The sequence below is a fragment of the Odontomachus brunneus genome, unplaced genomic scaffold, assembly GCF_010583005.1.
Source record: "Odontomachus brunneus isolate Ranch 3 - 2012 unplaced genomic scaffold, Obru_v1 Obru_scaffold_025, whole genome shotgun sequence".
Taxonomy (NCBI): Eukaryota; Metazoa; Arthropoda; class Insecta; order Hymenoptera; family Formicidae; genus Odontomachus; species Odontomachus brunneus.
This window is the reverse complement of record NW_022639475.1, coordinates 2,253,149-2,277,948: the sequence shown is the minus strand read 5'-3', so window position 1 is coordinate 2,277,948 and position 24,800 is coordinate 2,253,149. Positions and strand designations below refer to the sequence as shown.

Below are 24,800 nucleotides of genomic sequence, written 5' to 3'. Positions count from 1 at the left end.
ATATATATATATATATATATATATATATATATATATATATATATATATATATATACATACATACATGTATATGTGTCTATAAATATAATATTACACGCACGCACACACATACACATACACTCTTTCCACATATTTACGGATGAGTAGAGCACGTGGATCCAAAGAGATCCTTAAAAGAGTGATTCCTTTTATTTGTTCGTTCTATTTGCTCGTAGAGGAGTCTTTGGAGAACATACTTGCGCGCACTCGCGTCCCTTAAGGCGCGCACTCTGCAAGAAACTGGAAAGCTAAGAGTTCGTAATTCAATAACCGCGCTCTTCTCCTTCCCACGTTCACTCATAGAGAAAGATAGACTGGATAGGGAGAAAGAGGATGAGGAAGAGCGAGAGATGGCTGTCCCACGGGGAGCGTGGCTCAAAATGTCTGCTACTTTGAGGACCGCGACCGAGAAAACTATCCTCCCCGTATGCCTGAGAGAATACTGCACTCTGATAGCTAACCCACATACAAGCCGGGAAAATGGATACACGGATAATGGCTTTCTCGTCGGATAAAAAGAGCGTAAGACCTGTAATGTAATGGTGTACTGCTTGCGCGCGCCCATTTCGAAAATTATGGACATGGCCGCACATTTCAACGTAATTACGTGATATAGAACTCCGGAATTCGGTTATTCGATCGTAAACTTTTAAGGTTAAAGCTAAAAATAAAATTCTCGCCAATGCTGCGTCGATAACAGCCGCGATCGGCTGTAAAACATCTTTTTTTTTTCGGAGACAGCATAAGGGTACAGTAACGAATTTACAATAATTACACAAATTGTACAAAAAATATATCGAAACGTGATCGCGGGATCCAATGATTAGATCGGTCTCAGATTTTTCTATATCTCTTATGATTCAAAAACAATGATGCACTGCAAATTTTGTGTTAAATTTAACATATTTCACACGTGTCCCAATTTCACTGTTCTAATTTTTGTGTTAATTTAACACGAGACAAATATACAACAAATAACACAACTTATCTGTACTCTTTGCATATGAAATATGTGTGCGTCATAAAAAATACGCACATATAAATTATATTTTAACACTGAGGAATGGTGAATACAAATTCAACGCAGAGGAGTCAAAATAACACAACGATATGTCAGATTGACGCATAGGTATGTTAAAAATTGAACGTAAAATTTCTACACGAATCGATTTCAACATAAAATGTTTCTTATCCTGTAGGTATATTTCTTTCTGAATTGTGAAGCTTGTGGGAGTTTCAACGTATCTCTCATTGACAATCGATCGTTACAGGATAACGTGGAAGAGTCATTTCTGTTGAGTCAAACTTACGAATCGCTAAATAATTATAATTACGTAAACTGTGATATTTTTTTTCTCATAAACGTGGAAAATCGAGAATCAAGATCGAGAAACGAAGCATTCGCCGGGGGTTTTCCCGACTCCCGCAAATTTCCTTGTTTCCTGCCGGATAGGAAGCCGATTTTCTCGTAGAACGCCCGGTAGGTAGGCTTCGATCGGAAGTCGAATCGAAGTAAAAAGGTCGAATGAAAACTCGGCTAACTCAATATCACGGGGAGCTCGGGCTTCTCCTTTCTTTTTCCTCGGCGTAATGGGATTTCTTGTGCGGTGATTCGAGAATTATTCTCTTACCACGGTGTTACCCGATTTTTCACTATTATTATCATTACCGTCACGAATACTCTCGCGATCTCCTCCTCCTCCTTCTCCTTTCTCTCTCACTCTTTCTCTCTCTCTCTCTCGCGCGCCCGTATATACACAATTGCACCGCGACTATCTTCTCTTTTAATATTGCAATTGCCGTGCAGCAATCGTGCAGCAATCGTAGAAAACATTTTCTCTCTTTTTCTCTCTCTCTCTCTCTCTCTCTCTTTTCAAGTGAATCTTGCTTTATACTCCTGACTGAATTTATTCTCGTGCCGTACACGTATACGGAGGCGGGGGACGCCGTTACATTTTCCTACCGAGTTTCCTGCAAAGCTCACTCGAAACGACGTAAACGGACGGAAACGATCCTGCGCGAGACGCACCGCCGGTGTTTCGCATGGAAAACGCTCATTCAACGTGCACTAATACGCGTTTGCGTGTTTCGCGAAATTGCAAATCGCGCGGCATACACCGTTAGCAACCAGGCTGCATGGGTACCGATGAAATTGCAGCTATGACTTTGTCAAGAGGTACTGAGACGTGATACAGTTTTGTTTAGAGATATTCATATATCTCAATTAGTTATATAAATAAACACACCTACATAGTATACACAGTAAAAAGATAGTCCCAAGTTACACGTTTCAGTTTAACAACCTGTTCATAATTAAGAGGTATCAGGTATATCGAGAAAGAAATGTTTAGTACTTGTAATTCTAATCAGAGAATTAAAAGAGAGAATTACTATAAATTATGGCCAAGAGGATAATTTTTTTATTAAATTCTGTTATATAATGTCGGTGATAATAACCTTATATGCGTGTTACTATATTGAGCGTAAAATATATCTAAAAAATAGTAAGTGTTTACTTGTTGGGTGCTAATAACATATTTCCTTGAATCTTCAAGTTCTTTTATTTAAATAGAATAAATAATTTTCATGAAAATGTTTTCTTAAGGTCTTCAGAAAATGCATATTTTCTTCTGTGAAAAATATTTTATCGGTAAGTAAATATGTTATTAATATTCATCGCAAATAAATATATAAAATAATGAGTTATAATAATGTAAAATAAGTTAAAAATAAATAGTTAGTAAATACTAACTATTTTATAGATACTTTTTCTCTCGGTGTACTGCCACATTGCTACAAGAAATGTGGTTGGAGCTAGAGATAATTGTAATTTTATTTAGATCAGCCACTTTTCCTCGTAATATACGTATTGCGAAGATGAACAAGTACTTCTCTCTGACAAAGTTCTTTGGTAATAAATAAATGAAAGTAAGATTAATATGTACCTGGATTTTAGATATGACAATTGAAGACATGGGAACACAATATTGTTGCACATGCAAGCGCTCCGCACCGGAGCTTTTCTTCAGACTTGAAACGTCGTTTTCAATCTGCCAAATCAAACTCATCCTTTCCGGATTTATCTTAGCAATTTTTTTATTATTACTCTTATTTTATATTAGTTTCTCTTAATATTCTTTTCCTTTATCGTTAAATGCCGAAATTAAAGTGAAACAGTGCTTGATACGAGCTTGATATACTCCGAACTCGCGTCACTTATCGCGCTTATCACATTGAAAGAAATTACAATAACGAACGGTGAGACGCGGGATTCGAAAAGCGAAATCGATGTATTTTTTAGCGACCGATCAAGCGACGTCGTGAATGTAGAAACAAGAGAGAGAGAGAGAGAGAGAGAGAGAGAGAGAAGAGAGAGCGAGTCGTCTCTTTAAAAGCTCCTGTGCTAGTCACGGCATTCTGTTTCCTCAAAGATAGCGACACGGGCCGTGGAGGCGGCGAGGACGAGAGAGAAATAGACGGCGAACGAGGGTGGCAAAGTTGAGATGAGTTGGGCGCGCAGGGGGTTGGGTGACGCTGTACCGGAGGCTGCCATTATATCTGAGCCGCCATTTTAAATTGAATTTTCTCCACCCTAGATAGATCTGAAACGTCTCAGGCTTGCCTGGCTCTCGCTATTCCTTCCACTACGAGAGGGCGAGCGAGGACGAGGAGATGGCGTCGGGAAAACCGGGGCTTGGGAGGAAGAAGGCCGGAGGCGGGCGGGGGACAAGGGCCCCCTTTCTTACGCGGCCGCCATCCTGCTTTTTTTTCTTCCATCGAGAACCCCTGTTTCGCGTATATACGCAAGCGAGCCGGCTCCGCCGCTCTGGGGTGCGACGAAATTTCGGCGCTCGCCCTCCACAAATTTGCGTCGCGAAACGGCGGGAGGGTGTCTTTGAAATTCGAGTGGGTGTTACTTCGCGCGCCGCGCGTTTTATCGGAATTATCTCGGACGGATTGGACACACGCCGGAATTGGATTATAACGGGGATATATTGTCACGCGCTGCAACACATCGAATGTCCTTTTAATTTTTAGTCCGCTACCGTCAAGGTACTCGACACGCGGAGTAAGTCTGCCGTAAGTTGCAGCAAGAAATAAAAATCATTTACTTCGCTTACGCCTATATTCTGGCTTCCTTGCACCGGAAAAATCTCTTGAGTAAGATTGTTGAATGAGTAAACGTTTACTTTTATTTCTTTTTCACTTCATGAAACTTACGCCGAACTTACTCCATGTATTGCAGACGAGCCTCTACTCTGGATTTTGTGTTGAAATTGAAGAGAATGTCCGAGAATATCCGAGAAATATATTCGAAGTGAGTGAATTTGTAGAAGTCTGTAGCTGTTATATTCCTTCCTTCTCTTTTTGTACCACACTGAACTGAAAGAGCGCGATATTCGTTCGCGAAGAGAAATCGCGAGCAAGAGATTGACCTTCGGAATCTCGCTCTAAATCGCATTTCTGGCGTATCGCGGGAGGGAGTCGCGAAATTCCATTTTCCCATTCAAGGCAACAGATTTCACGCGCGTGAGAAAGCGGGAACGGGACAGGAAGACGTGCCGGGCCGAGAAAAGCGGTTGGACACGGCGAAGGGTGCAAGGGTCGAGAGCAGCCGAAACGCGCAAACCGATGACGCAAGCGTTAATTACGGCGCAAAGCGCGCTTCGCTAGGTTACGCCAGGTAATTGGCCGATTCTGGGGCAGCCGCGACGGAAAACCAGCGACTGGAAATGACATTTAAAACTGCGAGCCACTCTCCGTCTCTGTCCCTCCATCTCTCTATCTCGTGTTTGAGGTCGGGAACGGAACACAGCCGACGCAGGGGCCAGCCAGCTCGGCCGTCGTCCCCCTCGTCCGGAGTTGTGACGTGCTGTGCCGCGCCTCCTCCTGACGCGGCCCTCGCGCGGACACTTTGTGCATCGGTTATAACCGGGCGAGCGACGCGCAAACCGCGTTTTACTTGGCATCGCAGTTTAACAGGGTTAAGTCGCGGCGGTTCCCGGGCTTTTAACTCAAACAACACCCCGCTGCATTATATATCAAAAGAGCGCAACGCACCGACGACTGTTTTAATATGTACCCGCTCGCTCGGAATTCGAGGCCGTAACGTGCGCGCGCTCGGTGCACCCACGGGCCTCCTGACGTTCCCTCGTCGCCGCCGCCACCCCCAAACCTTCACTGCTCCTCCCTCTCTTCCTCTGTCTCTCTCTTTCTCTCTCTCTCTCTCTCTCTCTGCTTCCGTCTCTGTCTCCGTCTTTCATTGCCGAATCCTCCCTTAATGTCATCGCAAACCGCATCACTGTCGTAGGACTCGTTGATGTCCAACTTGCCGTTGATATTTTAATACGAGAAATTAATAAACATAACTCAAATCCCACGCTCGCCGTCCGAATTCATCGTTCGACGTTCACGTAGGCTTCCCCGGACTGCTGAGAGAGAGTATATGTGATGAGAGTGTACAGCATGCGCGAGTATACGCTGGTTGAAAATGTCTCGGTCCCCCTCTGATCGATTCCACGACCCTCGAAGAATACAGGGTGTCTTGGGCCGACATTTGCGACCGTAACTTGATTTCGCCGACCCCACATGCGTCTTTGATTCGATTACGCAATGAGTCACAGTCAAAAAGATAGGCGGGGGATAAGTGTACCTACCTGCCTATCTTTTTCGAACAACCCCGATGGCTCCGTGCGGCTCGGTTCGGCGAAGCATCGCGTTGATAATAGAATATAGAATCACGCATCTTACTCCCCGACGCACGCGAACGCGAGTTGTGTTTTAACTATGAGGGACTTGCGAAAGTTCGTCGAAGGGTCGACGATGATTTCACGGGCCCGAAAGAGGCGTGATTTGCAGAACCGGTGACAGAAAGCGATGTGAAGCGGATAGTGATGACATGTACCGCGATTTAACGCGACATATTTTATTTAATAACTGTTATTAATAAAAAAAAACACGGCGAGAAATTCCCAGACAGCACAATGTCCAAAATCGGATCATAAGACGTCTTTAAAACATCTTTAAGACAAGTTTATAAAGTATTGTCTTAAAGATGACTTAAAGACATCCTAAAGACGTCTTATGACTCGATTTTGGGCATTTGTGTTGTCTGGGTTACGACTGATGCAAGTTTCTCATACAATATAAAAGGGTATATTGAGATTTCGAAAATTATTCTCCTGTCGCGAATTAAAAACATTAAAAGTGTCCGTGAAACGTTGATGTTAGGTCGAGACTTTCGTAAAATATTGGATTGACCCATAAGTTCGTGTTTCGGATCTAGTTAATACTCGCATGTTGGTATTAGGAGGATAGTTCCATGTGATTACACACAAAAAAAATTTCAGTTGGGGCAATCAAATAGGAACTAACTGAAAATTAGATGATCAGAAGCGATATTTCTGTTATGAAAACTAATATTTCTGTTGTCGTAACCGAAAGTATTCGTCTGAATATTCAACGATATTAGAGCTCGGTTGAGGCAATTGTGAACAATTGACTATACGGTAGCCTCATAAAGGAATTTTTCTGTTCCTATAACCGAGTTTTCGTCTGATCCCTGAGCAACCGAAAATTCGGTTGCACCAACAGAATTTTTTTTCCGTGTATATATATGCTTTCATAGCTGACATTTCAGAACATTATTTTATAGTGTATAGACATATTTTATAGTGTAAGTGATAGTGAAGAAGTGCAGTCGCGTCCTTATTGCGGAAGATCAAAGGCACCAATAAGATTTTCCAATACATTATGCTTCTTTACTTCCGGAAAAATTGTTGGAGTTTGTTGGAATGTTTTGCCTCATTCTCCACCATATTCACCAGACACTGTCCCCTCCGATTGTCATCCGTTTCGCTCATTGCAGAACTCCCTTGACAATGTAAACTTCGCGCTCCTTCAGAAGACGTGGAAAATCGCTTGGAACGTTTCCTCGCCGGAGAAGCGCAAGAGTTTCACGAGAGGGGAATTATGAAATTACGTGAAAGGTGGCGAAAGATCGTCGAGCAGAATGGCGCATATATTATTGATCGAAACTGTTTTCAACAAGAGAATAAAATGCATTTCAATTTTGTTCAAAAACCCGCACGATCTGATGAGTCAACCCAGTACATCTCAAGTGCGAACGTGTCGAGCAACCCGGGAACGTCTTTCGAGCTCTCGAGTCGTCGTGTGTCGAAGAGTCGCTCGTCTTCTTTCTCTGTCGAGCGCGAGCAGCGGCATGCTACTCACCTGAATTCTGGCCTCATTCAATTTGGTGGTCCTCGCCAGCTCCTCCCGGCAGTATATGTCCGGATAATGAGATTTTGCAAACGCTGATTCCAATTCCGCCAGCTGCTCCTACGAAACAATTGGAAAGCCGTGGTAAAGGTCGATTTCAACTAGCCGGCAGGAAATTTGGACGCGATACGAAAGAGCAGAGAGCTAATCGAAACGCTATTGTCGAAGGGGGTGCGAGAGATGCACTCTCCGCACTTTATATCCCGAGGAAACGCGCGCGTGCACACCAAAGGAAAAAAAAAAATTGGCTGATCTAACTAAAATTATAGCGTTTACTTTTAGCGCCGCCGCGACATGCATTTTTTGCAGAAGAATAGGTAGGCCCGATCTACAATAGATGGAGTAAGGAGTAGGAGTAGGAGTAAGAAATAAGCAGTAAGTAAATGGACCAATCACAATCGATTATTCTTGAATCGTGAGAATGGAATTGGCCAATTTGCTTAAGCTGGTGGCACATAGAAAAATTTAAGCAGTAAAACGTAAACAGTAAGCAAATTGACCAATCACAGTCATTGATTCTTTTTACAGCCCAAGAATCAACGGCTGTGATTGGTCAATTTGCTTACTGTTTACGTTTTACTGCTTAAGTTTTTCTATGTGCCACCAGCTTAAGCAAATTGGCCAATTCCATTCTCACGATTCAAAAATAATCGATTGTGATTGGTCCATTTACTTACTGCTTATTTCTTACTCCTACTCCTACTATTGTAGATCGGGCCTAACAGTCATATGCATACAATCTCATTATAGTAGAGTGTAATAAAGAAATAGTTCTCTTGGCCATCATTTATAGTAATCATTCCTCTCTGTGTGATTGTATAGTTGCAAATACCAGACATTTTTTCCTCAGTGTAAAATATCCTGTCGAAGCATATCCGTCGATCAAGAGGCGCGCGGATTTGATATTATTTGCATCAAACCCGAGTAATTTTTATATTACGATATAATACGATGTATTTTATCCGCACATAAGCGCACATAAACGGACAGGTTTGGTGTTTTAATAAACATTTATGTTAATATTAAAAATGCTGTATCAGTTAAAAATCGCATACATATGTGTATGTATCTTTTTGCCGCGAATATGAGCGACTCAAACCACGAATGACGTTAAATTTCGCTTCATTATTCAAGTACACAATCGTGTTGCACGTAAATTGCGCTACGTTTCAACGGGGTCGTCGACACTTCAGATACATCGCGCGCGCGCGTCGACATTGTGTTTCAATCTGAACAAACCGGACTACTAGTGTCACCGTTTAGGTGGCTCTCATACAAACCTGCGTGAAGGTAGTTCTGTGTCGCCGTCGGGCGGGTGTTGGACAACTGGCTGTCGTAGGTGTGTGGCCAATGTGAGGGCTGGAGGCGCAGGGGTCGGGCTTTAACTTTTTAAAAGCGCCTTCTGCTCCTGCAATAAAAGAAGAACGCGGCTTTAACGCTTTCACGACGGCAGACACGTACTTCCAAGGAGAGGGAGAAGCAAAGACGTGTGCATCGCTTTCGTCTCGTGTCAAATCGCGATAATGTTCGTGCCGTAGACGAAGTCAGATAAATTTCAATTCTGCCGATACACATACACACACACGCACACACACACACACACACACACACACACACACACACACACACACACACACACACGCACACGTTTGTATTATGTATGTATACATACATATATATGTAATTGTATTGCAATTATTTTATAAATATATCATTCGAATTACACTCGCCGATCGCGCCCGTAAAGTGATTTAATGACACATTAATAGCCATATTAAATGACATATTAAATATACATTTAATAAAAAACCGTACATCGAACACGCACACAAAACAGGCATGATAACAAAAAAAAAAAACAGACAAAACAGGCAAAAGAAGACAAAGAGACGATCATTTATTTTCCATGATGCAAAAAGAGACGATTTATTCCGCAGTAATCATTTGCAGTCAGTGGCAAAAAATGGCGCAGCACTTTTATCTTAACGAAAATCTAAACACATACGAAAGGAAATTTGTCTTCTAAGAAAAATATTGCTAAGAAACAAAATTTTCTCTCTTTTTCTTTCTCTCTTTTATTAAAAGTGTCATGAAAGTTATGGAAAAACAAGTGCTGCACTGTCCCCCCCTCCCTCCATTGCCACTTTGCAAATATTTTTCTTTTCCTAAACCGACTCGTCAAATATGATAGAAGAATGAACCCGAGTCGAAATTTTGATCTTACTTTCCATTCAACACCTACTTTAATATTCTGAAGTTCATAATATAACCTATTTTGACACTAAAGACAGTGAAAAGGGAAATTTCGGACATTATCAGAATCAAAGTAGAAGTTAATTCTATCATTAGAATTAAGCCTACTTTGCTAACTTAGTTCCTATTGCGTTGTAGAATTCAAAATTTAACATAAGGCCAAGATTTCGGCTCAGGAAGTTAAATATAAAACGAGATTAACAGGGAGAAGGAAAGCTAACAAATAGAATTCGCATAATTTCACAATAGATTCCGCGACATTCATTCCGTAGAGAAGAAGGAGGAGACAGCTCCAGAGCGGAAACTCCGCTCGAAATCATCGCCGAGCGAGGCGCAAAAGTGTCTTCCGCGTCTTCCCGAACTCGTGTTATCCCGTGATGCGTTTTCCCGGGCCAACGCGATCAACAAACTCCGCTAACGATCCCATAACGCTTCGAGACACGCGGTCAGCTCGGTCACGGATTCTCTCGCCGCGCTCTCGCATATTGTCTCTCGCATTCACCCGTTAGATGGTCGAGAAAGAGGCTGAGCAGGCAGGCGGAGTCGGAATTCGATTTCCGGTATCGCTTTCATCGCCGGAAAATTCGATATTCCATGGAAGGCGCGATTCACCGAACTTTCGACCTCCACGCGAGAAGTCCATGGCCGCTGTCGCCGACACCACCACCGCCGCCTCCGCCGCCGCCGCCGCCGCCGCCGCCGTCTTGGTCGCCGCACGGCGATGCGACGCCGATGCGACACGGGTGCGACGCGACGCGGTGCGGCGCGGCGTCGCGACGCCCCGGCTTTATGAACGAACGTAGGTAGAGAGGTACCTACCCAGGTCGCACGGTCCCGGGGTAAGCGTGGCGAGCGAAGTCCCTCGCACTATGCTAACTTGGTTAGGGCGTTAATGACCTAATCATGTTACATGCTGATTCAATGTTCAAGGATGAATGCTGTCCACTTTACATACCTTGCCCGGTTACCCGGTGAACGAGGAAACTCGGTCAAGTTCAGCGAAGAAGGCGAAGGGCCTCTCTCTCTCTATCTCTCTCTCTTTCTCTCTCTCTCTACCTCTCTTTCACTCTCTCTCTCTCGCTCTCTCGTCGGGCGACCCGCTTCCTTCTCAACTACGAGTTGTGTGCTTTGACGTTATTCTTTTTCTTTCATTTTTTTATTTCACGAGTTATGAGAATGTATATGAGGAGGGAAGTTGCTGACATTTCTTGTGCCGGTCTCCTAAATGGTAGCTGATCTTTTTAAATTCTTGCAGCACGCACAGAATAAGATATACTCTGAAAATTGTTCGCTTGTATCTCTCGCGTTGCTCATTTAATTTTAGCGCGCGTTCAATGTCGTTTAATATTCAATAATAATAAAGAAATTGACGAGGTACGATTTGGGAGACCGGCATGATTTCGACAACTCTCCTCCAAAGTATTCTGTTGTTCACATGAACAGCCACATTTCCTTCCAGTCAATATACACGAAGAAATTGTCAATAAGAGCCAATGTGGGTGGCTTTAGTCAACTTCTGATGAGCCACAAGATGGTTGATTTTTTAATTAAATTTTTGCAACCGGAGAGCATCCTACGTAAGCTATTGTTAATTGTTTACGTGCTGAACGAATGTCCGAGAGCTCTATCTAGTTTTACTCATCGTTCCTTATCCGAACTCGTTTCTTACGGAGCGTTATTAGCTCCCCGACTTTTTCTAAACATCAAATTGCAATTTCGTGGGCGCCCAAGGATACATCGATGTGTCTCGCAATGTAATTCAGAGAAATACGGAGATATCGCGTGCCCAATTTTTGCAATTAATTCGCTAAGAGGACAAGAGAGCGACGGATATAAGAAGGCGAAACGGGATTAACGAAACGAATCGCTGTCGAATGCACGACGATAAATGACGGCGCGCAATTAAATTCTAAAAGTTGTGATAATGCAAACTGGAAGGAATTCTTTGTCCCATTAAAATTATATCCCGTTTTAACGCAACACAAAGCTTGCCCTAATTTTTCCCCCGCGCTGCTATAGATTGAAACGGGATTTTCATAAATGATACGAAATGAAATTAATGTCTCATAAAAGGTATCGGCAAAAAAAATGTTTTCCGGGATCTTTATGACAGCGAAATGAATTTTTCCCATTAATTCGCAGTGTGCGACAATGGGATATCGACCCATTAACGCAACCTGCCTGTGACTCTTCATTCTTTTGTGTATTCCGCGAAATGTCGTTACGCGCACTCTTCAACTATTGTTCGATACGAACTTACAAATTGCGGCTTCGTAATCTAATTTCGGAAGTCAAAAAAAAAACAAAAAAAAGAGATTTATTACTCGATTGTAAATCTAGATTCGTGGAATGTACTTGTGCGCCGCGCTGTTTCAATTTGTTCAGTATTTGAATCCGTTTTTATACAATTACAAAGTTTTCGATTGCAGAAAATAGGCAATTTGTCATTGTCAGTTTTTCATCTTTGACGGGAAAATTCGGCCGAAAATTATATCCTTACAAACCAGGTCTGTTAAAACGAGCCGCGAACATCCGCCGAAAGGCGAGAGAGCGCAGTGTTTTGATGTCATTGCGTTCGGAAAAAAATCTTTCTTCCTCCCGCTTTTCGCCCCCTACCTACTCTCGCGCGCACTGACGTGCCGACGGAGAAATGCAATTGTCACGTGAACCGTGGATGATCGGAGAACGCGGAGAAACGCGGCTCGAAAGAACCGTCGCTCGTGAGTCTCTGCGTGAGACAGAATTCCCAAAAGCAAATCCGTTTTCCACGTTTTGTTTACGCGCGAGGAGTTGAAATCCGAGGAGATTCCTTCCTCCCTTCCGCTGCGATCGTTCGGATTCCGCGCGGAAACGATCGCGGATTGTCAGAGCGGAATGACGACGACGATACGACGCGGAGTCGAGAGAACGAGCCGGCCGGTCAGTTGGTCGCTCCAGACTTCGTTCGCGGCCGATTTAACCCTTTGTTCGGTGAAGTTACAAGCTGCTCGCCGACAATCTAGCGAGCGACGCACTCGAGAACGGGAGAAGGAGCGCGCGGCGGCCCGCCAGGGTGCGATTGTGGACGGCGCGACTCCGCGCCGCGCCACACCGGCGAACATCTGCCCCCGCAAATTTTCGACGCCATCCGAGGGGTCGGGAGGTAATTAGCGGCGATTTTAACGAGGTGACACGGGGCGCGACGAGTGACACGATTTACAGGATTACCGGTAATGCGGATCGCGCGATGGCCCTCGACCCGCAGCTGCCATCCGCCGGCATCTGCTGTCACATTAGAACGTATTATCGCCGCGTGAAAAGTGATACGCGTAATTGCTCGTTGTGTGTTGTGTGTGTGTGTGTGTGTGCGCGCTGCTCGTTTGACGCGCCGATTTGTTTTCTTCGTGGTGAGCCGCGAGGATCAATTGGCTTCGTATTAATGACGATGACGGGACGGACATCGGGAGCGGCGGCGACGGCGGCGGCGAGGAGATCGTGAATTCTCTGGAGATGTCTCTCCCGGAAACTATGCAATTCCAGCTTCGTCAAAGGACTTCTTGCGAGAATTCGAATGGCTGAAACGTTTCTGGGACACTCGGTATAATTAACTAGCTCAGGCATAAATTGTCATTTGCGACTGGCACTTTGCGAGCCTCTGGCGTGTAAGATATTCAGAATCCATTGTACTCGAACTCGGACAAAGAGTCTTCGCGCGGGAAAATAATGATCTTCGCTTTCACGGGATTTTAATATCAAATTTGAAAATTGACGACTCACGCGAGGATTCTCTCGGGGCACACTACTGGCAGAATATTTCACTTAAGACGTAAAATTCAGTCTTGACACTTCGTACGGTAATTTTAAATATTTCTGTGTACACCAACATTACTGACAACGCACATAGAGAGGACAAATGTTGCCTCCCTATTCCCCAAATCTCGTCCTTAATCTTTATTAAAATTCCTTCATTCTTTAAATTTCTGAAAACAGAATCACTCACTTGAAATGAGTGAAAATTCATCGGAGCGTCAGCGGGATCGCGGTAAGTGAACAGTTTCACTCGATTGGAACGAATTTATTCCTCCACGACGATAGAGTATGTTAGAATCGTTCATCGATTTCGAGTGGAAATATTCAGGCGATTCAGAGAGTGGAGGATTCATTCTACTCGCGAGAACAATCACTCAAACTCGCGCGACTCGGCTGTGTCAATCTACTTATCGAGTTTGGAATTTCATTCCAAAAAATCAGAGAGTACGAGTGTGGCTGGAGGAGCGACGACGATCGCAGGATTCGCGCAACAGGAACGCTTCTGTTTTAAGGAGGACACGGGAATCGCGCGCGCGGAAGACCGAGTACTTTTAATACCCCGAGAGAACCCGCGAGGGGGTTAACGACATTAATTTTTCCCCAGCCCCTTGGTCCCTCACCCCGACCCGACACCCCCGCGCCTATCCTCGTTTGATTCCGCTGGCTCTTTTTCTCTCTCTCTCTCTCTCTCTCTCTCTCCCGTCGCGAAGCGGCTCGACGCTGTCGGATTTTCATTTGCATGAGAATCCCGCGGTAGTCTCATTTCGTTTCCGGAAACCCTGACCTTGAAGGGTGCGACGGCAACGCCGGGATATCGCCGTTTGCAAATCGGTGCCACCGCGTGAAATTCATTTTCGAGCATAATAAGGCCGAAAAAATCCTAACGACCGCTCCCGCGGCCGACCTGTTGAACTCCGTGTTTGTCGAGCAGTCGTGTTCTTCGCGTGGAAGTAAGAATACGCATTGAAGGACTCGTTGCGGGTAAACTTACGACCTGTACTTTCCGTGTCTTATACGGAAGATAATTTTATAGTGAAAATTGCCGTAGGATTTCGTGTAGTCGAGACATAGATCGACATCCCACAATTCACTGTCTTTTTATTTCATGTATGCTACTTAGATTTTAGAAAGTGAAATATACTAAGTTGATCCACAAGTTCGTGCAGATTTTTATATAGTTGGCATCCGCATGTTGGTATTAGTAGAGAATTGACCATCTATGTATTATATTATGATAGCTACATATCACAGCATATCTTATGGTGTAAGTAATAGTGTTTAAAGAAGTACAGTTATCTTTGATACGGCTTGAAGGTGGAAGGCAATAGTGAGTTTTTCCAGTGTATTATGCTTCTTTGCTTCCATAAAAACTGTTACAATCTGGCTGGGATGTTTTGCCTCACCCATCATATTCATCTGACATTGCTCCCTCCGATCATAATCTATTTTGCTCATTATAGACGGTACAAACTGCGCTTTTTTAGAAGATGTGAAAAAACGCTTGAAACGTTCCTTCGCCGGAAAGCGCAAGAATTCTACGAGAGGAATATTATAAAGTTACGTGAAAAATGACAAAAGATTGTCGAAAAGAATGACGCACGTATCATTAATTAAAATTGTTTTTGACCAGAATATAAAGCATTTTAATTTTATTTAAAAATCTGCACAAACATATGGATCAACTCAACACTGTGAGAACACTTGCTATGCTTCTAAATTGCTTCGAAAACTATACTTCTTAGCGTAACAATCTGTTACCGGCAGTCTGTTCCTGGACTACTGAAAACATAGTAAAATTAAAAAGAATTTATATGAAAAAGAAAAACTAGAATATTCTCCCCGTGTACATGATTATGTATCGGTGCTTTTATGCACATAAGAATTTGAAAGATCGATTGGAAGGTGTCTCGTTGAAAATATATTTAATTTCTCTAATGTTATGAGTAATTTTTAATTTGGGAAAAGTATTTTATTCTCTCACGTTCTGTCATAGCATTGATCTTATATTACAGTTTCGGCTTAATTTGTCTTAAACAACTTGAATGCAGTATTCGAAAACAAACGACAGAGTGAAATAATTATATAAAATACGAAGAACCAAATATCTTTGATTGAAAAGGCTTTCTTGGTATGCAATAAAAAAAGCTGGTTATAGGAAAGAGCCGAATACAGCTCTTATTGGCTTCATTAATTAGTTTTTTTTATTAAATACGAGAAACATTATCGGTGTAATATGATGATGCACGCCACTCAATCGGAATTGGGAGTCAAATCGTACAAGAGGAAAGGTACTGCACGTTCCTTCTGTCGTTAATTAACGCAGAAGGCGCGATCATTCTCCCGCACATACATTCATACATACATACATAATGTGTGCATTATGTACTGAGAGAAAAATATAGTTGTTTTCGGCGTCCACTATACTTTTTTGTGATTTTAACCAGAAAAATAATTAGAAGAAACCTCTTTCTAATAACACTTACTAAAACAATGGTTCTTCTAATTATTCTTGTGGTTAAAATCACAAAAGCGTACAGTTGACGCCAAAGGCAACTATATTTCCCTCTCAGTGTGGAAGGATTATCTTTTCTGAGTTGTTCGAGACGACGTGGTAATTCCGCGATTTGCGCTCAAACAAGTGCGAGTTGACGTTTCGAGACACACGTTACGAAATGCGAGCCGCGATACAATGACAAAAACGAAAGGGCGTCAAGGACTAGTCCCTTCGCTTCCTGGTCGCCTTACGACCCATCGAAACCGGGCGCCAGACTCGTCACTCTGTCGAGCCCCTTGTCCCGCGTGTCGAGCCCACCCCATTAGTACACCCCCGGTGCTAAGCTCTCTTAAGCCCCACTGGTACATAATAATAGTCTATAGAACAGGTACCACCATATGTCTGGCCCACCCGACCCATTGTCAACACTCCGGGCTGCTCGCGTTGACAGCGCGAACGCGTGCTCGAGGCTCAACAAGCGGAAAATACATCTATCTCGAGATGGCACGATGTCCATTTTCCTCCCGATCAAAGGCGCAAATAAAGACGCGACACCTCAGAAAGTCACGAAATCGCTTCGTATCATGGCACATTCAAGATACAACCCCGTCGCGAGTTTCATTCGCGTTCCTAGACCAGAAGACTAGAATTCGCGCGTTAAGAAGCTAAAAAACGTCCGAATAATTTGTTATTTTCTCAATGCCGTTAACAGAAAATGTCGTTATTGTTCTTCAGAATGTACACATGATGCGTGATTCCATTCCTTCTTATGTGCATCGACAGTTCGGTTCACTGCATGAAGTGCTACCATGCATTGGAAAAGATCCACGCAGTGAACTGAGAGCTTTAGCGACTTCTGTTAACTTCTACGGCATCTTCTCTATGTTTGCCGTGTCGGCCGACTCGCCTATATGTGATCTAACAGGAGATCAAGCCTCGTAGTGGAGAAAACGATAAAAAATGGTCAAACAAAGCGCAACTCCTTCAGCTCGCGAAATAACAACTGTGCTCAGATAATAACGAACGCAATGTCAAATAATCGTGGACCAAGCCACTTTTGGCGGTCTCACGGGCAACCAGCCTTTGTGGTGAAATGAAAAGCGACGCAGTCGTCAGACAGAAAGCCTGATTGATCCGTTCGCAAGCCCATAACTGCGTTCAGTCAGTAATAGTAGAGAACACCGTTACTATATCGCTAAAGTCAGGTAGCCGCGGGCGTTAAGGCGCTCTTGATACGTTTCGGCGCAAAGGCAGACAAGAAAGACCAACGATACTCACCGACAGTGGTAGTGGCACCGACGCTGCTTCTGCCAGGCGTCGCGGCGGGCGTCGGCGGGCTCGCCTCGAGGCCCTGATGCACTCCGTACAGGCCGAAGTCCTGCTCGTTGGAGCTGGCGCTGCTGCACTTCCTCTTCTCCTGATTGTGATTCAGGTGGAAGCTATCGTTCTCAACCAGACCGACGCCGAGCAGACCCAGATTCGGCCTGAGCTCGTCCATCAGCTTGTTCTGGCCGCAGTTTGCGGCGGCAGCGGCGGAGAAGTTGAGCTGCCGGCTGAAAATCGCCGGGAAGATATTGAACTGCTGATGGTCGAGGCTGAGCGCGGTCGTCGGCAGGGATGAGCCGCCGCTGCCGCCGCCGCCGCCGCCACCGCCGACGGAGGTACCACCGACGGAACCGACGGCACCGGGTGCCCCGGTACCTCCGGACAGATCGTTAGCCAGGGTGATGCCGGGGTGACCTGGTCGAGGTCGCTCGTATTGGAAGCACCTGACGCTCTCGGCCGCCTACGAAGACATCTTCCGGCGCGAGCCTTTAGTGAGGGCGCCCCGCGTCCGCTCGACGGATACGTGCACGGTGGTTATCTTCTTCTTCTTCCTTCTCTTCCGCTTCTTCCGCTTTCGCGGTAGCGAGGGTGCCTCGTGAAGTCGTCGGCGGTGCTCGGGCTGTAAGGAGAGAAGGCCTCCTTACCCTCCGCCGACTGCTCGGTGATTTCAACGAGGGCCCGCGGAACAGGAGTGTGTTCTGCTGTCGGTGCTCGATGCCGTGTGTCCGCTTGCCGGGCTGGATCTTGGCCTTCCGGAGGGTGCAGTTGCGTTCGTTGAGAAAGCTCGTGTATCGCGCGTACCCTCGTGTCCTCCGTGCCCTTTACGAACTGTCCAAGAACTTGGAGATCAGTTGGTCGATCTTGAAGATCCCCATTCTCTTGAACATCCTTTTTGGATCACTTGCGCACCTTTGGTATCACTGTTGCTGTAAGTCGTGGACTTGGACACGGTTGCCTGCCCCCCGGATATTATCACACGACGTACCTCAGGCTGCTTTCCATTTGTTGATCGGGAATCTCGGTGGATCAGGATCACCGGATAATTACGCAAAGATCGCACGCGCAAATTTGGCGTGAATCAGAGCTCGATCCTCCCCGACGAATCTTCAAATCTCAAAGATGTGAAGCGTGCGCGCGGTCTCGCAGATACGTTAGTGAATCTCAAAATTGATTTACGAATTACGGTTGATCTCGGGAAAATCTCGCCAGCAGAAAGCTCACGACAACGGCTGCCCCTTATCCGCCAACAGCAACTTGTTCCAAGTGACGATCCATCTAACGGCTATCTACGGAACGGACATCTAAGCGTAATAGATGTCTATTTTGAGACTACCAGAGAATAGTCAGTTCCTCGAGCAGACTCATCCGGTCGTGTCTTCTCGGTGGCAACTGCGATTCCGTTGCACTTTCAGCGAACGTAGACACGCGTTTCTTCTTCGGGTTTTTCACTTTCGGGGCGGGGTTGCTTCTCCTCTTCGTGTTCTCCCTCCGAAAGATCCACGGCGATCTCCTCGCGAGAACAGTCCGGCCGAGAAATCCAATCAGGTGACACGTTCGTTTTTCTTGAGTTCTCCCCTCGTCGTGAACTCTCCTTCGCTCTCTCCCGTCGATAACTCCTCTCGTCGAGCAAGCAAGAACGCGGTCGCGAGGAGTCAAAACAGATCCACGGTAGCCTTGGAGAGAGAGCTCCAAGAGCTGTTATGGCATTCGCCGACGAGGATACGCGACGGCGGCTGATCTCTACGCGACTCTGGAATTCGGCCGCGCGCGATTCAAATCTGATTATCCCGTCGATCCAATTAGAAGGGTGCGCGACCCCCGCGAGGGGGTAGGGGGCTCGTTCGTCGACGCGCTGGGACCAGCTGGCCTTGAAAACGCGAATATCGAAGTAATTGGCGAGAAATGGCGCGCGTGCAAATCGGACCCAAGAAGTGGCGCGCACCGCGCGAGATGACGACCGCGTAACGGCGAGGACAACGACGACGACGACGACGATAACGACGACGATGACGAGGACGAGGACGAGAACGTGCACGACGCGCCCTTCTGTCCTTCCTTCCTTCTTTCCTTCCTTCCTGAGGAGGACAACGCGGTGGGAAAACTCGGTGACGACAGGAGCGGAGAGAGCGAGTCAGAGGGGGCGACTGCTCGCCGTGAGTTCTTGTGGGATTCTGTCCGCGAAATGCAGTTATCCCGGTGACTCCGCGCGGGGGTGAGCGAGCAGAGAACGCGTACGAGGGGGTTGCCCGCCTGCCTTTCGACCGTCGTCATCGCGTCGTGGTAGGGGGGGTTGTTGCCCGTAACCGGTGTGTGTTGCCACCCTCAGCCCCTGCGCGGCCGCCACCGACGCCGCCGCCACCGCTGCCCCCACGACGCGAGGGCGCGAGGAGCGTAGGGTATGCGCCGGATTGGCCCGGCGGAGGGATGCGTCGCCCGGGCGACGACCAACCCTGCAGGCCGCCACGATGTCCGCGTCGTCCCCACCGGCGCCGCCAACATGGCGGGCGTACCAATAAAAATTCCTCCGGAAAATAGCCTGCGAGCGATTTTCTTTTCCGGGGCTACCAGCGCGTTGTAGCGCTTTTCCGACGACGCACACGCTTCGTCCTAGTCACCAATACGCGCGAAGGGGATATGCCGTAGAAGTCCCTCCTCCTCCTCATCCTCCTGTACCATCATCGTCCTCCTCCTCCTCCTCCTCCTCCTCCTCCTCTTCCTCCACCGCCGTCCTCGCGTCATCATCGCCCTTCGCGTCTCGCACCCTCTCGCCCTGTTCTTCTGTCTCGCTCTCTGTTTGCTTCTCTCTTCTTCTATCTCTGTCTCTATTCGGTACTATCGTGTTTTTTCCCTCCGCCTCTCCCTCTCTCTCTTTCTCTCTCTCTCTCTCTCTCTCTCTCTGTCCCTCTCTGTCTTCTCTCGTCTCTCTCTCGCGCGCGCGCCTCTTTTCCTCCGCGCGCGCGGCTCTCGTCTTCGTTTTTATTATCTCGCGGCAGATAGCTTTTTTAATTCTTTTCCCCTTTTTTCGGGATTTGATTGTAATGTACACCCACGACTATGACCCACCTGCGTGCCGGGCGTATATAGCCGCGCGTCGCGCGACGCCGGTGCATCGTTTGCGCCGTGAGATGCATTCGGCCCGGCGCTAAATGTCTTTGTGTACCTCACGCGGCTCGGCTTTTCCAGAGGATTTGTAATTTGGAGACGCCTTCTCTATCTTTCCCTGGTGCCCCTTTGTCCGCGCGCGGTCGCTTCTTTTTTCTTTTTATCGCGCCGCGGTAGATTGCGTTTTTTGATTCCTTCCATTTTTATTTCTCGGGACTTCACCGTCAAGATCGCCCGCCTCGACCGATCAGTTTTGCAGGACTCCCTCCTCGACCTCGTAGGAAATTTTATTTCTGAGATCTAGACGTAGTTACCGCGTATGGTCGTGAGCGAGAGACGACTGGACACGATGATTTTCATGTTCGCTCTTTTGTTCCATGTTTAACATGCTACTCGCGAAAATGCACAGTGCGAATCGGCCGGAGAGCTCAGGTCGAAGTTCAGTATCGCCTCCTGAATGCCGACACTTTGTGACCGTGTGATCCTGCGAAATCATGTGATCGCACATCTGATATGTAAGTTGAACGCAAAAGTACTACACGAATATGTATAAAGTTCGTTGACTACAGTCGGTGTCTAGAACTTACGGCGATACGAACGAATTCGCAAGTATCGGTGCTCGATTGTTCTTCTGAAGAGCCTCACAATTATGTGAAACAATTATGTTTGCTCCGTGATCAGTCGAGTTTCGTCAGTATAGTCAGTATATTCAGCGAAGAAAGTTCCTTTTTCACGCTATGAACACCACATACCTCGCGATTCCTTCAATTTGCATGAAGGAAATAGCCGGCCGTCCTGGTCACCTTCAAGTTACCGTTAACGTGTCGTGGATGGCAGGCAGCGGGCGCTCGCAAAGTCGCATGATAATCCGTGGTCGCTCACTTTTCCGACGCAGAGATGAGAGAACCTGTATTGTCAAGAAAACAAATAAAAAATGCTGCGAAACAATAACGAGTCGCACGAACCAAGTGTCGAAAAAACAAAGTAAATTGATAGATTAAAGCGAAGAGGGGAGCGAAGGGATTAATGCATCGGAGCGAGTCACCCGTCGTCCCGTTCACATCGGCAACGAGAAGTTTAATTCGATTGTACTCGTTCCTCTTCAAATTAGCCGGGAGATGGAACGTCGGTGCAACTTGTCGTGGTAAGAACCGCCTTACGTGGCAATTATGTTGAGCAGCATGGATCATCTATTCCATTCGCGCGTTCGCGATCTTCTTCATTCTCATTCCGACGTCCCCCCGTGCGATTTGCATCGTCATAGCTGTCGGCATTTCCATTTTCATTTCTGGCTTTCTTTGCGCCAGGCTACCTTCGCTTTGTCCCACGGTGGATATCATTTTTAAGTCCCTCACCGTCTCGCAAACGCGGACGCGCGCGCGCCTCTTTGTATGTTTCTCTGCTTTCTTCTTCTCTTCTCTTTCCTTCTCTTCTTTTTTTTCCTTTCTCTCCCTCTCCCTTTCTCTCTTTTTTTTTTCTTTCTTTGCAGCGCACATTTTCTTTTCTCTCACGACGCGGCGGAATATGCGCGCTCGCGCCCGTCAGAGACACGAAGCCGTCGCTTGCTCTTCGATTTTCCGCGAGTCCATCGTTCTTGCACCCTCTTCGAGGCGTCTCCGGCGAGAGATGCCGGAGCAGGAGAAAGAAAGACAGAGAGAGAGAGAGAGAGAGAGAGAGAGAGAGAGAGAGAAAGAGAGAAGATCTCTACAAGACTGTCGTCGTGGGAGATCGATGAGCACCGCTCGAAATCGAAGCGGAGCGGAGAGAAAAGAGAAAGAGAGAGAAGAGGGAGGGGGAGAGAGAGAGAGAGAGAGAGAGAGTGTACCGGACGGAGAAATGTAAAGTTTCGCAGAGCTCCTCTCATCGGGAGCTCGACCGACGTCTCCGAAGTTGCGTGGCGTGCCTTTCAAAGACTCGGCAAGCCGTTTCATTGAACTGGCAAAAGTCGATTTAGCGACTGCCTTAGAAACTAGGCCACCGCCGACGTATTGCGTTCCGGTCAAGTTAAAATAAACAATCGCCTCGCGCTTTGTACAGAGCTCGATAAAAAACGGGAGCGTCCCTCGAAATCCCGTGACGTCCAAAGTCGCACCGAGAAAGAGAAATATTTGGTACTGGTTACCGCAGTCGCGCGGAGAAATAACCACTACAAATTATTTTATGGTGAAGAAAGCTTTTTAGATTCTACTATAATGTTAATGATGATAACCTTGATGTGTGTCGCTATCACCATTTTCGCGTTAGAACGATCAGAAAATATGTTTGCGACAAAAAATAACTATAATTCTGGTTAGATCATGCATCTTTTTTCTTACACTATGCTTCCATATCGCGTGAGTGCAATTGCGAATAAAGTGCAAGAGTCGAGAGCACGTCTAGAGAAGCGAAGATGATAAACGTAAGGCAGAATCATGCAATTTTGCATATCCCGTACATCTTTCTCTTTCTCTTCAGTCGAGCAGTCCCGGATGAATTTCGCGATGTGTACACGAAAAGAAAAAAGAAACATCTAATAAATAGTAAATATTTATTTGCGATGGATCCTAAAGATAACAGATTTACTTAAATTTAAATTTTTCTAGCATTTTGTGAAAGACTACGGATTTTCGGGGGTTTTAAGAAAATTTCTGTATTTTCTTATCCGAACAAGACTTTTATGTAAATATACAAGTAAACATGTTATTAGGATACACGAATAAATATTTGCTATTTCTTAGATATTTTGTCTCTCAATCTACACGCAGTCGAGTGACACAATGCACTTTTTCCAGCAGCATTCCTCCGGCAGATCTCGACAGGGTTGTGAAAGCCGAAGATGATAAATAAGAAGCGGAGTCTCGCGTCATTAAAACGTCTCGCGCATTTTTTTCCGTCTGCATTTTCAGACGAATTTCGCGAAGTAACGCACGGCTAAATGATTCGATGTATCCTTCATAACGCCGTTCGCCGTTCAGATTTCGACGGCTTTGTTAAAAGCCTACGCCGAAATCGGAGCACGGGCGAGCCGCCGCGCGCGTACGAATCCAAGCTGGCGAATTTTCGACGCGCTGCCGCTCGGCGGGTCCGAGGGTAGCTGGACAAGGGGGTACCATATCGGCAGGGCGTGGCCGAAATCTGTCACACTGGCCGCGAATAAACTACCCTCGCTGTAAGGAACGATACATCGACGCGCCTCTGTCAAAGAATACACTTGAGAGCGGACGCGCGGGGGAGAAATGTTATCCTCGATTATTCTCGCTCGGAGATTCGCTCGCGGCGAGATTGATCGATCAATCGTCTCCGTGGTTGGCATCAAGACACTTCGAACGCAATGTCTGAGGATAAATATTCCGGAAGCCCCAAATATACACGTAAAGTTCTTAAGCGATACCAACGATCGAACCGCAATCTGAGTGAGACACGTATTCGCGATTTATTATTTATTTTTACACGTACCGACACACATACGCACATTACATTACATTTTAATGAGCAAAATGAGATATAATGCGGGATTTGAAATATTTTGGTTTTTTTTTTTTTCTTTAATACATTTGGTATTATAAAATTTATACGGGGAATATTGCGTGAAACGTTGCTCTGCGCGCTCGCTCATAGTTAATTTTATAATTTTTAGTTTCGCGCATGTGTGCGTTCGTATATCTTCCGTATTATTTTCTCACTGCGATAGATTCTCATTTGCATACGCCGTTGTTGCGCCAATTTGCGCAACATCCGAGCACTGATAAAGACCGAAATGCCGTAAACGCAGCGCTCGTCATAAACTTTAGGTGTATCACATTCCTCACAGCATTACGCTTTTTCACATTCGATCTAGCGATCCCTTTCCGGCTCGTTGACAATATAATGCCACGTTTGTGTGCGAGAAGAGCGCATGTGAACACATACAACGCGCACACACATAACGTGACGGGATCCGTAGCGTGCATGTAACGTTACATGTGTGTCTTCATGGTTGTACATACAATATGCGTGCGCATGTGCCGAGTCATGAAATTAGTGGGCGGTTTTCCCATCTGGGCAGAGCGCGATTGACGCCATCACTGGCGTACTATTTCGAACGCTGTGATCAACAATATTTCTATTAAGTGTCCACCGCAAAATATAAATGCCTCGTCTCGTCTCCGTGCCGCTCTCACTACATCATACTAATCCTCACACGCTCGATTACGGAGCGAGCGCGGCCACCAGCAAATTTTCGTCCGCGATCAATCGCGTCAGTCGCCAATCTCGTCTCCTTTAATTTCGAGATAAAGGCTTCGGAAAAGAAAGAATAGAACGATTCTCTCAATTCGAGAGAACTTCCTCAATGTGTGGAAAGTGTGCGAAGAATCTCCTTCGTTCTCATTCCCAACCAAAGCGAGTCGGACTAAACCGGCTTCGAGAGGGGGGTAATGCGCGATTAAAAAATTCAGTATAAAATGCTCGCGCGCAAACTCGACTTCCTCCTCATCGTTTTTCATTCTGCTCGCGAGGCGCAAGGGACTGCCGTCGAGATTTATCCCCCCCCCCCCCC

The 24,800-nt window shown here is 46.0% G+C and overlaps 1 protein-coding gene across 1 annotated transcript in view; it reads right to left on the bottom strand.

Annotated features, from left to right (window-relative positions):
* LOC116842458 (homeobox protein prophet of Pit-1) overlaps positions 1-17,629 on the bottom strand; it is a 40,915-nt gene extending 23,286 nt beyond the window's left edge. Inside the window, exons 1-3 of the mRNA XM_032811707.1 lie at positions 17,135-17,629; positions 8,601-8,728; positions 7,273-7,380 (exon numbers count right to left, since the gene is read on the bottom strand). Coding sequence (XP_032667598.1) covers positions 7,273-7,380; positions 8,601-8,728; positions 17,135-17,354 — 456 coding nt within the window. The 5' untranslated portion in view covers positions 17,355-17,629. The remainder of the gene's footprint in view (positions 1-7,272; positions 7,381-8,600; positions 8,729-17,134) is intronic.
* Positions 17,630-24,800: the final 7,171 nt, after the last annotated feature.